We start from the raw sequence: 16,099 nt of genomic DNA, 5'->3' as shown, positions 1-16,099 counted from the left end.
AAATTGAACCTCAACTGATTATGTGAAAGGACATAGTCACTCACTGTCCATAATTCTAAAATTGAAGGGGCACAAACCATTTAGCAGTGTAGTTCCAGAATTCTTTGAGAATTGTATTTAAACTTAACAGAGCAACTCTCTGAGAATGAAAAAAAAAGCACGGTAGCAATGATTATGTATTGATGGAGTCTCTTCTATCCAAGTAAAAAAAATCACAGGTGTCAAGGATACCCTTTTCACAGAAAAAAATAAACCCTGTAAAGTTAAACAATGCATTCAATTTTAAAATGTATCTCTTTACTGTGTTGCACAGTAGAAAAGACCAATTATTTTTGAGCAGTTCTTAAAACATTTATATTTACATTAAATTAAATCGTTTATGTTGTTGTTGTAGATTAAACTAAATAAACCAGGCAACAGGTACTGTAATGTAACTTGGTGTCACATTCAGAAACATAACATTTCTGTGCTTTCCTTTAGCATATCTAAATGCTACCATCTAGTGGAAGCTACTGTACAACAGCACATATTTAAGTTTTACAAATTTACAAAAAAAAACAAACAAACATTAATCTACCCATACAAACTGACACATTTTGCACAAGGTTTCTGCTACTCCAACCAAACAATACCAATATCTCCAATCACCAAATAATATATATATATATATATATATATATATATATATATATATATATATATATATATATATATATATATATATATATATACATACATACAAATAGCACATAGCGTCATCTGGTGGTCAAATGTTGGAATTGACCTTTTGTTTAATGATTAAAAAAAAATTAAAAATTCTAACATACAGGGCCTCATGTACTAAACGGCGGTAAGTTACCTGACATACCGCGTGGCAAGAGAAACCCATACGATGCATAAAAAGGAAGGTGTGAGCACTCTATTCACTAATCTAATAATATGCACTAATAAGGCACGCTAAATTATTCATGCGCAGTGTATTCTGAATGTGGAATTCTGCAAGATCTTTACACAGTAGTTTATTATAGTAGCTTATAGTAAGTGTAGTCATCATAAACTGACTTTTTAGTGAATGATGCTCCTGGGAAAAACAAATAGCCTACGGAATGCTGTACGAGTTATGAAATGGAATGCTGTTTGTTTTTTGAAAAAATAACTGGTTCTTTTTTCTTATTTCAGCTTTTGTATATAGGCTGGGAAAACAAACAAGGAACCAGTTTTTCTTTGTTTGTTTTTCAGCTTCTGAGTAACCAAAAACGAACAATGAACCAGTAGACTTTTCATTATTCAAAAAAACTATTAGTTTCTTTTCTTAAGACACCCCTATCCAGAGTGACTTACTGTAGTTGTTGCTAAATATTACACTATAAAATACAGTAAATTCAGTAGTGATTAAGAGCATATTCAAATAAAAGCATAAAATACAGATCAATTTCAAATAAGAGCAATTTCAAGGCATATAAAGACAAATATGTTCTTGTCTGTATTGACGTATTACCTCTCCCTCTTGTTCTCCTGTACACTTATACATTTATGCTCTTTGATAAAAAAACAACAAAAAAATCCCAACCCCTCAGAACAGTAGAGATTAAATCAGTATTGTTAACAATAAGTAATACTTTATTTTTGATTATAGTATACAGTATACAACAGTATACAGCTATTATCTCAAGGGGTCCTTGAATATGATGATAATCCATAATGCCTGGTAAGTAACTGTCACAGTACTGCAGGCTCACTTCTGTCAGTACATCAGATCTGCTGCACCAGTGTTTGTGTCCGTCTCTTTTGACTCCTGAAAAGGAAATTTGATCTCGGTTACCCGGATAAGAGGTATGTTCAGGAAATGCACTGTGAAGCAAAATAAAATAATCCAAAACGATCTGTCAAATTCTTCACTGTGAGTTTTATAGACAAAATCCCTTCTTTGTAGTTTGCCGATGGAGTTTGACTTCTGAAGCGAACAGGATCATCACCAGGCAACCGCAAGAACCTGACACAAACAAAATACAAGAATAAAGATCACATTATATATGCAGTACTGTACTTGCATGGATAAATACATGTTTATAACATATTCAAATGTTTTGGAATGGAAAAATTGTGTTACAAATTGTCTTGTTAAAAGTGCAATGTTAATGTACTACACAATGGGGACCTTTTGTTCTTTCACAAACAAATACTTTTCTCCTCCTCCCCCCAGCCCATATTTTTCACAGTTAAGACAAAAGAGCATTGAAAATATGAACAAAAGATAATCATTTTTCACACAGTACACCTTTTAAACTAAATATTTAGACACTATTTCATGATATGTGTTTTTATAGAAAAATACTTTTTTTTTCTAATACTTCATATTTTACAAAGACTGGAGTAAACACTTGGAAAATATGTATTATATTTACCATTATGTCTTTTTTTTTTCCAAACTGCAAATACTCACATGAAATGAAGTTCCAAAGGTATAGGTCTAATGGTCCATGGAGAGTCTCATAAGAAGTCCCAAAAGCATTATACATGAAAAATGCTGCAGCTACTAATGAAAATATGATCACTACTGCAGAGAATAAAATGACACTGACATGTATACTGGCAGGAATCACATCCAACAGATCAGGGAAAACTGAAATAAAAGCACAATATTAAAAAGTTGTACTGTTTGTGCCATAGGCTTAATCTACTGACAGTATAAAGAGAAAGCCCAAGGAAGATATAATATTCTGGATATAAATGCTTCCACATCTTTTGACCCTGATATCTTTTGGCTGTTGTTTCGAAACGACCATCTGGTTGATACATATGTATCAAATTAAATGCAGAAGAGGAGTATAAAATATATTATAAGGATGCCTGCAATGTTAATTCATCTTTTTTTTTAATGGACTATATAGCATCTCATTTCAAAGGCTGTGCTTTAATGAACTGTCAATTGGATAAATCAATAATCACAGAGCTAAAGAGACATGCAAGGCTATAAATGTCGATTTGAGTCTACAGCTGTGACTTGTCAGGCTTACGGTGCACAATTAAGAAGATATCACAGATGGTGTAACACGCGCATGTTAATGACCTTTGGAAAATGAGCCACTGACCCTAAAACTAATGGGACATGACCCTGGTTACCAGAGCAACAGGCTTTTCATAGGACAATGGTTTTTGCTTCCAGTATATATTTCTTTGTTAAAAAAAAAAAAACACATTGTTTTGTCATCAGACAAAAATGTACCTGCAGTGCCACCATTAACTTTAGTTACCAGTATTTTCAAAAATGACATCATCTCATGCACATACCCGGGTCAATACGAATGTATATGAATGTACACCTATTGTAGAATTAAACTGAAAGGATTATACGGTGCACATGCTCAAACTGAACATAGCTCAATATAAACTGATCCTCAGGGAGGCAACACCCTGGGCTCTTGTAATGATCTAAACAGCGCTAATTACTATTTTTAATTAGTGCCACTGTTTAACTCTAGGTGGGGTTTCACCCCTGGGTGATTTGCCACTTGATAGCAGTATTGCATCCAATAATAACTACAGTTTAGGTCGTTAAAAGAACAACAAATGCGCTGTTCTAACTGTTGCTAATTTACCTTTTGAAACATTGAAACTATTTTTTTAAAACTGATCTTCAAACTTAAAGTCAATCTGTTCCTCTACATCTGTGCACAAACTGAATATTTTACTAGAATATCTGAACGGACTGTATATTGTGCACCTCATATTATAAACAGTGACTGGACTTCCTCTTCACTGATTACAGAAAACATGTCATATAGCCCCAGTTAATGAGGAGTTTTATATTTGAGTCAGCACTGTCTGTGACTCATTAGCAAGGAGAAGTAACGAAGGAGGTGTTTCTCTCCAAATTCAGAACTGGATGACTTCTCTTTTGTATAACTTTTGATTATCATTATTTTTCCATGCACTGGTAGAACAGGTTTGTTATGCTGTCATTATTATTTTAGAAGCTCGAGCAAGACTTGAACTCCAGTAAAAGAAAAAAAATGACAAAATATATATATATATATATATATATATATATATATATATATATATATATATATATATATATATATGTGTGTGTGTGTGTGTGTGTGTGTGTGTGTGTGTATGTGTGTGACACGTACAATATGTCATGTTATACAGTACAATAAAAAGTTATTTTTGAAATAATTACTTTATGTAAAAAACAGGGGATTTGTTTAAATAGGTCCAAAGGAAATGCTGTTCACAACCCTTAAACCCATTTTGGGTGTCATAAGTGTGTATACATATATATATATATATATATATATATATATATATATATATATATATATATATATATATATATATATATATATATATATATATATATATATGTGTGTGGGTGTGGATAGCCTATGTGTAACCACACCTGGTCAAATAGTAAAGCAATTCAAAACCAATTAAGCTACTGTTTACACTTAATACGATGTATATGTGGTTTAACAAGTTCCAGAAAAAAAAGTGTTTGTTGACAGAAAAACGTTTGCATAAATACCCAGATCCACTATTACAATGCCATCAATATTGTTTACCTACTAATAATATGTATGTATACTGCACCTAACGGTATATATTCTGGCTGTGAGGACGTGGGTTAGAAACTGATCTGGTTTGTATCGGAAACGATAAAAGATTAAAATACATATTCTGCATGATTACTCACATGAAAAGTGAAAGGGCCTTCCTCCCAGACCACACTGTTTAACTCTCTGGCCGTGGAAAAGGCCATAGCTTATCTCTCCAACAAATTTGTCCAGTTCTGGTCCTGTGGCATTGATAAGCTGAGCTCCAGTTTTACCAAGAATAGTTCCTTTGACCCAAAATTGCGTTTCAGTGGCAGCCGCTACACTCCAAGCACAACCAAAACTCAACAAGCCAGCTATACAAAATATAACTTTCTTTTGGCGACTTGACATTTTGTCATACAACTTCAGTCGGAAAACACTGGTTACAGTTTATCAAAAACAATCATAAATTCATCACAAAATCAGACACTTTCAACCCCAAGCAACTGTTCAAATGTCTTGCGGCAGCCCTCTCCTGTTCTTAAAACTTCAACCGCATTGTTTTACGCATAGGGTAGAGTTATTCACAACTGTAGAAACCAAAAAGACCAACTGATATTATTGTTTTTTTAATATATTGTTGATAATAATTGTATGAATCAAATATATAGGCTAGTCCTGAATGGATTGAGTTACACCTCCGTCGTTCTGTTACTAGGTAACGCAAGGTTTAGGTTTCGAAGAGGGCTTCTGTGTGAAAACAGAGGAGATCCTCCCCTGTCGCCGACCCCTCCTTGTGATTGGACAGACAGAATGGTCTTGAAACAAAAATGCCTTTTTATCACATCATCATGGTACAGCATCTGCTCAGCAAAGCTATACACAATACAGTCACCTCGGGGGATGTCTTGGTTTGACCTGGTACAAAATAATAAAAAAACAACAACAAATGACCAAATGATACATCGTTGAAACACGTTTCTACATCACCAGAATTAGATCCACTATAACGTCCACTAATTCAGAAAATACATGAAGGTTATTTGATGTTATTAAATTATAGCAGCAAATAAATATATTTCCTATACTACAATGATGCTTAGTTAATTTGCTAAATTCAGCACCAAAGGAGAGGAAAGCAACAATGCGCTCTTACGTCATGACATTGAACTGCCTGCTCCTAATTCGGTAAAAAGGTATCAGACGTTTTATATTGAACTTATTATACTTAACCTCCCTGTTACCTAGCATGTTTTCATAAAACAAAAACATAAAAATTGTTCCTTACAAACCCCAAATGAACTAAACGCTTCTAGGACGCCGAGTAACCCTGATCTACTTACCGCTGCATTGGATCAATACAAATCCAGCCACTGGTTACACGCAATAGAAACGGGTTCTAACTTTTCAAGGGGATTCTACAGGATGAGCTCAGAATATATGACAATACAACATTTTATAATGTGCACTTTAGTGAGCAAAATTCCACAATTGGTCATATTTTAATATTCAAACTGTGGCGGCGTTAAGATCAATTGAATAGATACTATAATGTACTGACATAAATTGACTTTGAGGCTAGTTTGCAAACACATTGTGAGCATGACGAACTATTGTATCACGTGTGACAGTACATAACAAGGGCATTTGCATAACCTCACAATGCCATCCCCAGCGTTAATGGTATATTCCCACACCACACTGCTACCCAGATGTTGACATAGGCCAAGCTCTAACTATGTCCTCATGACATTTATGTTTTATGATGCTTACGGTGCCTCTCTCTATGTAACATGAAAAATACACCGACAGAAATGTTATTACTTCCCTCCCTTTAATGTCTCTGAAGTCCCCAGCTGTTCAGTCGAGAAGGGTATTGCTGCAGAACAGTGGTATACTCTTGGATCAGTCTGGAAAAACGTCTATACGTCACATACCACAAGTCCACTGCAAATGAAAGCTTGATATCATGGAATAAGTTAACTTTTAGACCATGTTTCTAAAACATGACTTAAATTGGAAAAAAAAAAATACAGTAAGAACAAAATAGTACACAATTCAAGGAAAGGTGCGTTGTTTAGCAGCGCATAAGGACTAGGAAGGGTGTTAAACAATACACATGTGTATTATTTACAAATCAGAACCTCTTGATTTGGGGTTCTGATGTACATGGTTATGACTTGTATGGAAATGTAAGGGAAATACGCTTTTGTTTCGCAGTGAAAAACATTTTTGAGTAAAGTATGTTCATAAGCTACCAGTATTCTTTTCCTTACATTCTGCAATGAAACCAGTAATACAATATGTATATATTTGTGCCCTTGCTGTAATTCCATGTAATTATCTTTTTTTTATATACATATTTTATTTCCACATCATGGAAACATCCAAGCGTTGACGGTGTGGATAGGTACCCATGTATTAGGCCCTACTTATATTGTCGTTATTTATCTCTTGTGGAGTCTTGAACCCTATATGAATGCTACTATTGTAAGCTTAATTGATTGGTTTGAAAGTGTATTTACCGTTTGTATTATATGATATTTTACAATGTGTAATGCAGCGTATTCAAGTAAAAAAAAGCCCAATAAACAATGCAGCATTGTACACATTTGGAGAATTTCAGGAGTGCATGAACACATAGTTGAACGCATGCAACATTTTTTTTTTTTTACGGTATATTTATTTTTTTCATAACGACAGAAAATCACTTGTAAAAAGAAACATAACCTACAGGGTTCATATAATACACAATTAATTATCGGCTTATTAATTTATCTTTTTGCTGTGTGTCTTGAAACATCAAAATATTGTTGCTTTATTACAGCAATTGAATTAACTACACAACGAGCACTGTTTTGAGTTTCCATTGCACATAGTTTATATGTACACAGATAATCCGGATCTCTGATTTGTTTATTTAATTAATTAACAGTACAGTGTACGTGATATGCAGAGTGCTGCTCCCTGCTGCTCAGACTAGTACTGTTACAGCTCTCTCACTCATTCACTCTACCGGCTAACATGAGAGATCATGGCCGCCTTCGGGCTCCTTAGCTACGAACAGAGGCCGCTGAAAAGACCGCGGCTGGGACCGCCCGACGTCTACCCACAGGACTTTAAACAGAAAGAGGTAATCTGGTAACCCTCTATTTTCAAACGGCGTCATACGATGCAGTACCGACATCGGGATTATTTGCAGTAATCCTCTTTAGTGAATGTACGGTGCCTGCCATGTACAGCCCAAGAGCTATGTCAGGCTACTGTAACTACTGTGCCACTAGTAGTTGTAGTGGGATATAGTAACTGTCAAAGCTCCCTTTAAAAGGGTTTCAGGTCCCTGGGCCTTGCACGCTGCGGCCTCTGTTATTCGAGTAACTTGCTATTCGTATACCCGCTGTTTTTGCAAGCCCAGTTGGAACTCAGACTTTTGCCAGCTGGCGAAGATGGCGTTAAGAATCAGTATTGTGTGAAGTTTGGCAGCAGGGTTCTGCTGTAACTAACTGTTCATGCTCAGAAACAGTATAGCAAACTTTTTTCTGTAATAGTCAGCCAAGACTTGCAGTACTGTTTTGTAATTCAAAATGCATATGGTTCTTTCATTAAATATCTTATGATATCTTTATACAATTGGTATACTGTATATATGCAATTACAGTATTTTAGTATGTATGTATGTATTATTATTATATATTATTATTATTATTATTATTATTATTATTATTATTTATTTATTTATTTCTATACTAAAAACACTGTTACAATTACAGTGCTTTTAAGTGTTTGCTTATGTTAGTAAGGCCTGTGTTAGGAACAATACAGTTGTATAAATCACATGAATATGAGTAACTGTCCTCCTCATAGTGGTTTTATGGGCAATACTGGCTGTGCCCTGTGGACAGTGCGGCTGAAGGCTGAAACAAACCTGTTAGTAGTCCAGTGCTTCTCAGACGTTTCTCTCTGAGCTCTCCCCTTTTTATTTTTTAGATAGTCAGCTGGTTGAAGGATTTTGGAAAAATCTAGCAACATTTTTTTACCAAGGCCAGAGCAGAGAATCAGTATGGAGCGAGTGGTTAAAAAATAAAAATAAAAATATATAAAAAAAAAAATTCCTTAAACCCACACTCTGGCACCTTCCTTGAAGGGGATTATGTGAGGCAAACCGCATCCAGGGTGTTTATTACCTTCTATTAGTAGTTCTCAAGCTTTGAAATAACCCCTTGGCAGAAATGTTTTTTTCTAATAATGATCATATTCTAGATTTTTACTGAACATGAATTATAGAACAAGAAAGCATAAGAAATGCTGCAGTGCTTTGTAGCCATTAAGTATAGTAGGTGTGCTTGTGATGTGGTACTTTACCCCCCCCCCCCCTCCCCCCAAAACAAGAAACCTTTCCACGATCCCCAATTTGAGAACTGCTGTTTTAATTCCATGTTAAACACCTTCAAAATAAACCAACAATGTAGGTTAAAGTAACACTTGTATCAGAAACACATTCAATCATGCATTTCTAAATGCAGTTCCTTGTGACTTTATTAAACAGGTTTTCTATTGGGAGGCTTGCCTAGCTGTAAGATTTAGAGGGGAAAAATTGAGCATGTCGACCTCTGAGAATATGCCCTTTAACCTTAAACTATTCAGGGCAAATAAAAGAGATGAGAAATCACTTTGTGATCTACTTTGAATAAAGCCAGGCTGACAGGTTGTATAATAGTACTAACTTACAACCGGGGACAGCAGTCTCTGGGGACATGACTGTGTATTAGGATTCATGTGTGCCCTTTACTTACTACAGATGAACAGACCTCTTTCAACTAAAGCCTGGCATTTGGGAGGATTTGATAAGGGAAAGGCATCTCAAGCTCTAGGAAAAAGGCAGCTGCAAACGCATACATCTTACCTATATACTTTAATCTGGGATGGAAATAAATCTCCCAATGCATAGCAGTTTGATTCACTCCTGGTCTTACTATGAGTTTAATAATCCACACATAAGCTTGTTTCTTGTACACAGGCTAATCATGCTCATAATAAAACCTGGAATGGGTGAAACTGCTGTGCAATAGGAGTCTTATTTCCATCCATGTTTAATAGTTCCTCTATCCTTCCTTTACCATATCATTGCCCAGGTAGGGTGCTGTGGAAAGTGCTTCCTGTGTTCTTGGGCATCCATGGATATCTGTATGAATAATAATAATAATAAAAAAACCTTGCTGAATTTAGCTTTGTCATGGTTCTGAAACATAAATGTTTGAAAATAACTATTTTGGAGGTCACAGATTACTTTAAGTATGTCCCATGTTTCAGGTGTTAAAGAAACACAAATACACACACGTGCCATTACATTTAAACATTTTGTAAGTCAGCTGACATTAGACAAAAAATAAATGAATTTGCAGGGTATGCTTTTCATTTGCTTTTATTAGTAATTCTTATTGCTTAGTGCCCTTCTATGCGTATGTATTCCAATGTAAATGGTGATATTTCAAAGAAATGCACTTTGTTGTTGTCTGTTCTTAGGATGAGTTGACAGCAGTGAATGTAAAACAGGGATTTAGCAATCAGCCAGCATTCTCCGGAGACGAGCATGGCACAGCGAGAAACATCGTCATCAATCCGGCTAAGGTGAGCCAGAAATGGGCATGGTTTGTGCTTTACATCCCAGATATTTATATACTGTTATAAAGTTACTGCATGATTCAATCTTTTGGTAATACAGTAACTATGTTCTCTCTGAATTAAATATTCTGCTTGAAGAAGTGACTGTTTGGAGATGAACTGGACTCTAGTCTGCAGTGACCTAATGGCAGGCCAATTTAACATTCCATTAGCAAATAAACATGTTTATATATGTTTTTGTTTATATTGTTATATTAGAAGATTTCTGAAGTTCAGACAGGCAGGGCAGAGACAAATTGCCCCCCTCTTGGTACTAATAGTACAGTACAGTACATGTCATCTGTTTTTGGCTTGTATTGATGCTCACCTAGTTTGTTCATGCCCTCCCCGCTTTCCCTCTGTCCCTTTTCAGCTCTTTTCTGGACTCTACCCTCTGAGGATGGTGAGACGAGATTAGGCAAAAACATTCTGTTTATTCACAGGGGATGAGACCAAGATCTTATCCCTTTCTACTGTCTCCGTTTGCATGAATTATTAAGTAACCCAGTTTTAATATGAAAACAACAATGTACATCCATTGCAATGCCACAGTCTTTCAATTTGCATGGAGATTAACTAACAACAGTAGCCTGGAGCTGCTTTTCCTATTGCCTTGTGCTCTTTTTTATATTGCCATGCATGATCCTGAAGATCGTACATAAAAAAAAAAAAAAAAGCAACAAAAAAACAAAATGCCAGCAAGCTCCTGCTGTTACCTAACAGCTGTTTATATACACTCATTTGCACACTACAGTACAGATATATGTTACCTATATGTGTAAATTTAAAAAAAAAAAAGTTTTATCTTGCTTTTTTAATTATTATTTTTTTTTTTTAATTTACCCTGGTTTTTCTCCCCAATTTGGTATGCCCAATTATTATTTGTATTGTTGGCTCACTGCTTGCAAACCCCCCGCTGACTTGGGGAATGGAGGCTGGAGCATGTGTCCTCTGAACTGTGCTACTGCCAATCTGTCATTTTACACACTGTGGATCCACAGCGAGGCCACCAGACCTGCAGTGCCGGAGGACAACACAGATCTGGTGGCTCCGCTGCAGAACAATGTGTTACAATTTATTTATTTATATTTCTATATAAAAATACATGATACAGGGTTTTAGCAATTGTAGTACAACTCTGGTATATATGCTTAAATGGGCTTGTGGCTTAGTTTATGTAGGACAAACAAAAATACGTATAGCAGAACATAAGGCTGCAGTGCTAAGTAACAACATGCATTATGCTGTAGTGTGACCCTATATGAACCATGGGACTCAAAAAAGTCAGTTTCTGAGAGGGGTGGTAATGCAATTCGTCTGGTAATGAGGAGAGAGTCATTTTGGATTTATACTTTAAAATCTTTGGAACCACATCTTTGGGACTCTAAAAATGTTAATTCATCTTTATATGCCAACTTGAATCTTCAGGTGGCCGGGTTTGAGAATCACGTTCCAATGTCTTCCAGTCTTTAGTATTGAATAACTGTGTTTAAGTTAACTACTGTATGTAATATGAGCTGTAACATATAGCAGAATATATGGCTTTATTGTAAAGTGTTTTAATATTCTAATATATTTTGAGTTTAATTATTGTATAATTTCACTATATAGGGCTTAATAATTGATTCTAAAACCATTTCAATTAATGAATGCTCTGATATGTGGAAATTGTCACTTGCAACTTTAAATAATATCTATGGCTGTTATTCAATTAACGGTTTAATTATTGAATTGATTGGTGTCTATGATATATGATAAAGCTTTTTTTTAATTAACAGTCTTTGCAAAGAAGGTACACTGTGTGTCGAAACGCGTTGTTTGTTTTTTGTTCTGTTTCAATAATACTTTTTTTAAAATAAAGTGTAAGAGGAATCTGATATATAATATTAGCGGTCAAATCTTAAAGAAGAGTTTTTTGAGTGTGAGACCAACCTGGTCTCTACGAGAGTCATCAGCAGGGCGTGCATTGGTTGGTATGCCATTGCTGTTAACTAATTTTAACTCTGTAGAGATATTAATATATAAAGTGCCTTATGGTTGGCACTTCTTTTTGAAAAAAATAAATAAAAATACAACAACTATAAATATATTTACTCTCTGTTTCACTTATCCCTGTACTGCATGAGAGGAATCATTGTGAACAAAGCAACACTGAGGCAGCTTTTGAAAATAATCTCTAATGGAAAAGAGTGGAGACCTTGAGTTCTATCGTTTGAAAACCAGTAGCCTGTCTTCAGTGGAAATGGCTGGGCCTTGTAGAGTCAACAATGCTTTCTCTGCACAAAGTGCTTTTTTCAGTTAAACCAGTAAAAGTAATACACCCAGGGCTACCCACATTGAAATGTAAAGTTATTGCAAGTGAAGTACAATATGTCAGATACAGTGGCTCTCAAAAGTATTCACCCCCCCCCCCCCCCCCTCCCCCCCTTTGGACTTTTCCACATTTTATTGTGTTGCAACATGGAATCAAAATTGATTTAATTAGGAGCTGTTGCCACTGATCAACACAAAAAATGTCCATAATGTCAAAGTGAAAAATGAAATCTACAAATTGTTCTAAATTAATTACAAATACAAAACAGAAATTACAAATACAAAACAGAAAAAAAAAAACTTATGAGTGCATAAGTATTCACCCCCTTGAATCAATATTTGGTAGAGGCACCCCCCTTTGGCAGCAGTTATTCAGCCATGAGTCTATGTGTATAAGTCTCTACCAGCTTTGCACATCTGGACACTGCAATTTTTTCCCATTCTTCTTTGCAAAATTGCTCAAGCTCCATCAAGTTGGATAGGGACCTTTGGTGAACAGCAATTTTGAACTCTTTCCACACATTCTCAATTGGATTGAGGTCCAGGCTTTGACTGGGCCACTCCAGGATATTGACCTTTTTGGTTTTAAGCCATTCCATTGTGGCTTTGGCTGTATGTTTGGGATCATTATCTTGCTGGAAGATCTTCTCCTAAGTCCCAGGTCTCTTGCAGACTTCAGCAGGTTTTCCTCCAGGATTTCTCTGTATTTTGCATCCTCATAGCATGATGCTGCCACCACCATGCTTCATGGTAGGGATGGTGTTCTCAGGATGATGTGTGGTGTTAGGCTTGCGCTAAACATAGAATCTTCTTCCACTTGGTCTCAGAGTCTCCCACATGCCTTCTGGCAAACTCTAGCCAAGATTTGATGTGAGTTTTTTTCAACAATGGCTTTCTTTTCGCCACTCTCTCATAAAGGTCAGTTTTGTGAAGCACCCGGGCTATTGTTGCCATATGTACAGTGTCTCCCAGCTCAGCCGTGGAAGACTGTAACTACTTTAGAGTTGCCATAGGCCGCTTGGTGGCCTCCCTGACCAGTGCCCTTCTCACCACGATACTCCATTTTTGAGGACGGCCTGTTCTTGACAGATTCACAGTTGTGCCATGTTCTCTCCATTTCTTAATTATGGACTTTACTGTGGTCCAGGGGATAGTCAATGCCTTGGAAATGTTCTTATATCCTACCCCTGATTGGTGCTTTTGAAGAACCTTATTTCGGATTTGTGGGACCTCCCAGAGACAAGTGTATTTAACTTGAAATCGTGTGAAACACCTTAGTTGCACACAGGTGGACTCCATTCAACTAATTATGTGACTTCTAAAGACAATTGGTTGACTCATGGCTGTAATTGCTGCCAAAGGTGCCTCTACCAAATATTGACTCAAGGGGGTAATACTTTGCAATCATAAGTTTTTTTTTTTCTGTTTTGCATTTGTAATTTCTGCTTTGTATTTGTAATTCATTTAGAACAATTTATAGATTTTATTTTTCACTTTGACATTATGGACTTTTTTTGTGTTGATCAGTGGCAAAAGCTCCTAAATAAATCCATTTTGATTCCATGTTGTAACACAATAAAATGTGGAACAGTCCAAGGGGGTGAATACTTTCGAGAGCCACTGTACGTTAAAACTGCACTCTGGATTGCGAAAATGGTTTCTACGTATGTTTTTATTTTTTTGAAAACCCTCAGTGTGAAGTCATCAAGCTATTCAAAGAACATACGGACTAACACTCATCATTTCATTTTGAGAACTTAATAGACTTCTGTGGATTGGGTGTTTATAAACAATCCACCACATTGGTCCTAAAGGTTAGCTGATACCTTTAAAATAGTGGAAATCAAGGTTTTCTGTTCTATTGTTAACATTTCAAATGAAAGAATGCAGCATTTCACTGGGTCACAGGACACCTGCTGTCTGCTATACAGAGCTTGACTTGCTAGCTACCGCCCTACCTATTAGTATTGGAAAGTAATGACATGGACAGAATTATTTTCTTTGTCAGCTTATTTTACGACAGAGACAGCATCGAGTTAGCTTCCAGTTAATAGAGCACTTTATTGCTGTAATGGTTGAGTTAGTGTTTGTCAGTGCTTTCCGGGTTCAGACTTACTCATTTAACATTTTATGGAATATCAGTCTCTCTGAATGTACAAAAATCGGCCATCTAATTTGCAGCTTTATAGTGATCTTACAATCTGCCAGTCTCAAGACAAACCTCTCATATTTTAAATATGATGTTGTCAAAACCAATAAATGATGGAACACTTTTCTGTGATTGTTTCCACTGTCTTATCTAAGGTCTGGGTTGCCTTAAGATGGGGTTTAAAATAGTCACATTTAAGAAGCTGTTAAAATTGCAAGACCATGTTGTTAGTATACGCTCCTGCATTGTTTGTCATGTAAAGATATCACTGTCATAATTCGATTTATCGGAGCAATTCAATTTTCCGAACATCCCTGGTCCTAATTAGTTTGGATAATAGTTTTACTGTAATATAATTTATTTTGGAAATGCATTGTAGGAACAAACATAAAAAAACAAACAAACACCGTGTTACAGGACAGCAGACTTGTGGTCCTCAAGGCATTGAAAGTTAGCAATTATGTTTCTGAAAATAAATCAATGTGTTTTTCTAAAGAAGAATTACTTTACTGAAGCAGCACTTTTAATATAGCACAGTAGTTAACCTTAGTACAATTAGTGTCTGTCGGAAACAACTGCCATCTCTCTTCATCTCAGTTTCAACACCTGCAGATCTGTTCTGCTTTAAATACAGAGTTTCATAGTTCCAGAAATACACATGCAAGTCCCTTATGCTTAAATATGACACATTTCAGAAAAATGACTGCTAAAATAACCTGTCAGTGTGGGGAGTCGCAGGCAATTACAGAACTGTATGTTCAGCTACTTAAATTGTCTTTTTATAATCTCCAGATGATTGTGTTTCCATTATGCTATTTAGACAAGACACTATCTCGATTGATATGTTCCCTATTTCAGCCAACTATGCAATACCACTGTGAAGAATAAAACTGCTATTTGTCTTCACTCGGCATGAATGTACTTAATGTTAATTTCAGTTTTACACAATAATTCATTCATGTGTTTATTAGGGGTGTGCTGACACTCCTACTCGCACTCTTAATTGCTTTTAAGTATTTATTGGCAGATATTCAATGCCCATAAATACTTCTTAAAAGCAACTCCAAGCACAAGTGACATCACACCCCTATTGTTTATTTATTATTCTATCAAAACAATTACTACACAATTATCCATGCATTTGTGTCTGTATTGTTCCAGTATTTTCTTGTCTCTCTTTATAGATCGGGGCCTATTTCAGCAGTATATTAGCAGAAAAGCTGAAGCTGAATACCTTTCAGGACACAGGGAAGAAGAAACCACAGATTTATGCCAAAGATAACTATTGGCTGGTCACTGCACGCTCACACAGTGCGATACACAACTGGTTTACTGAGCTGGCTGGAAGCAAACCTCTCACTGTTTTAGCGAAAAAGGTAGGCCTGTCTCTAGCTTTTACCAACAGACTGTCCTGTGTCTGCATTTCCAGTACAGT

At 35.8% G+C, this 16,099-nt stretch overlaps 2 protein-coding genes across 15 annotated transcripts in view; one reads left to right on the top strand and one right to left on the bottom strand.

The window, feature by feature from the left end:
- Positions 1-1,714: 1,714 nt before the first annotated feature.
- On the bottom strand, positions 1,715-4,952 carry LOC121322680 (clarin-1-like). Its single transcript, XM_041262880.1, is given in 5 exon segments — positions 1,715-1,920; positions 1,923-1,940; positions 1,943-1,993; positions 2,444-2,623; positions 4,700-4,952. Coding segments are annotated over 5 exon segments (678 nt in total). The 3' UTR covers positions 1,715-1,744.
- A 2,567-nt stretch (positions 4,953-7,519) lies between these two features.
- The window catches only part of LOC121322859 (mediator of RNA polymerase II transcription subunit 12-like protein), a 119,512-nt gene continuing 110,932 nt past the window's right edge, over positions 7,520-16,099 (top strand). For 8 of the 14 annotated variants that reach the window (XM_041263288.1, XM_041263286.1, XM_041263294.1 and 5 more), the window contains exons 1-4: positions 7,520-7,674; positions 10,065-10,169; positions 10,576-10,605; positions 15,849-16,040. In XM_041263288.1, coding sequence (XP_041119222.1) covers positions 7,576-7,674; positions 10,065-10,169; positions 10,576-10,605; positions 15,849-16,040 — 426 coding nt within the window. In that variant the 5' untranslated portion in view covers positions 7,520-7,575. The remainder of the gene's footprint in view (positions 7,675-10,064; positions 10,170-10,575; positions 10,606-15,848; positions 16,041-16,099) is intronic. The other 6 variants (XM_041263297.1, XM_041263293.1, XM_041263296.1 and 3 more) reach the window with 1 other exon arrangement.

The sequence above is a fragment of the Polyodon spathula genome, chromosome 11 (assembly GCF_017654505.1).
Source record: "Polyodon spathula isolate WHYD16114869_AA chromosome 11, ASM1765450v1, whole genome shotgun sequence".
In the NCBI taxonomy this organism is placed as follows: domain Eukaryota; kingdom Metazoa; phylum Chordata; class Actinopteri; order Acipenseriformes; family Polyodontidae; genus Polyodon; species Polyodon spathula.
This window is presented reverse-complemented; position numbering and strand designations above follow the sequence as displayed.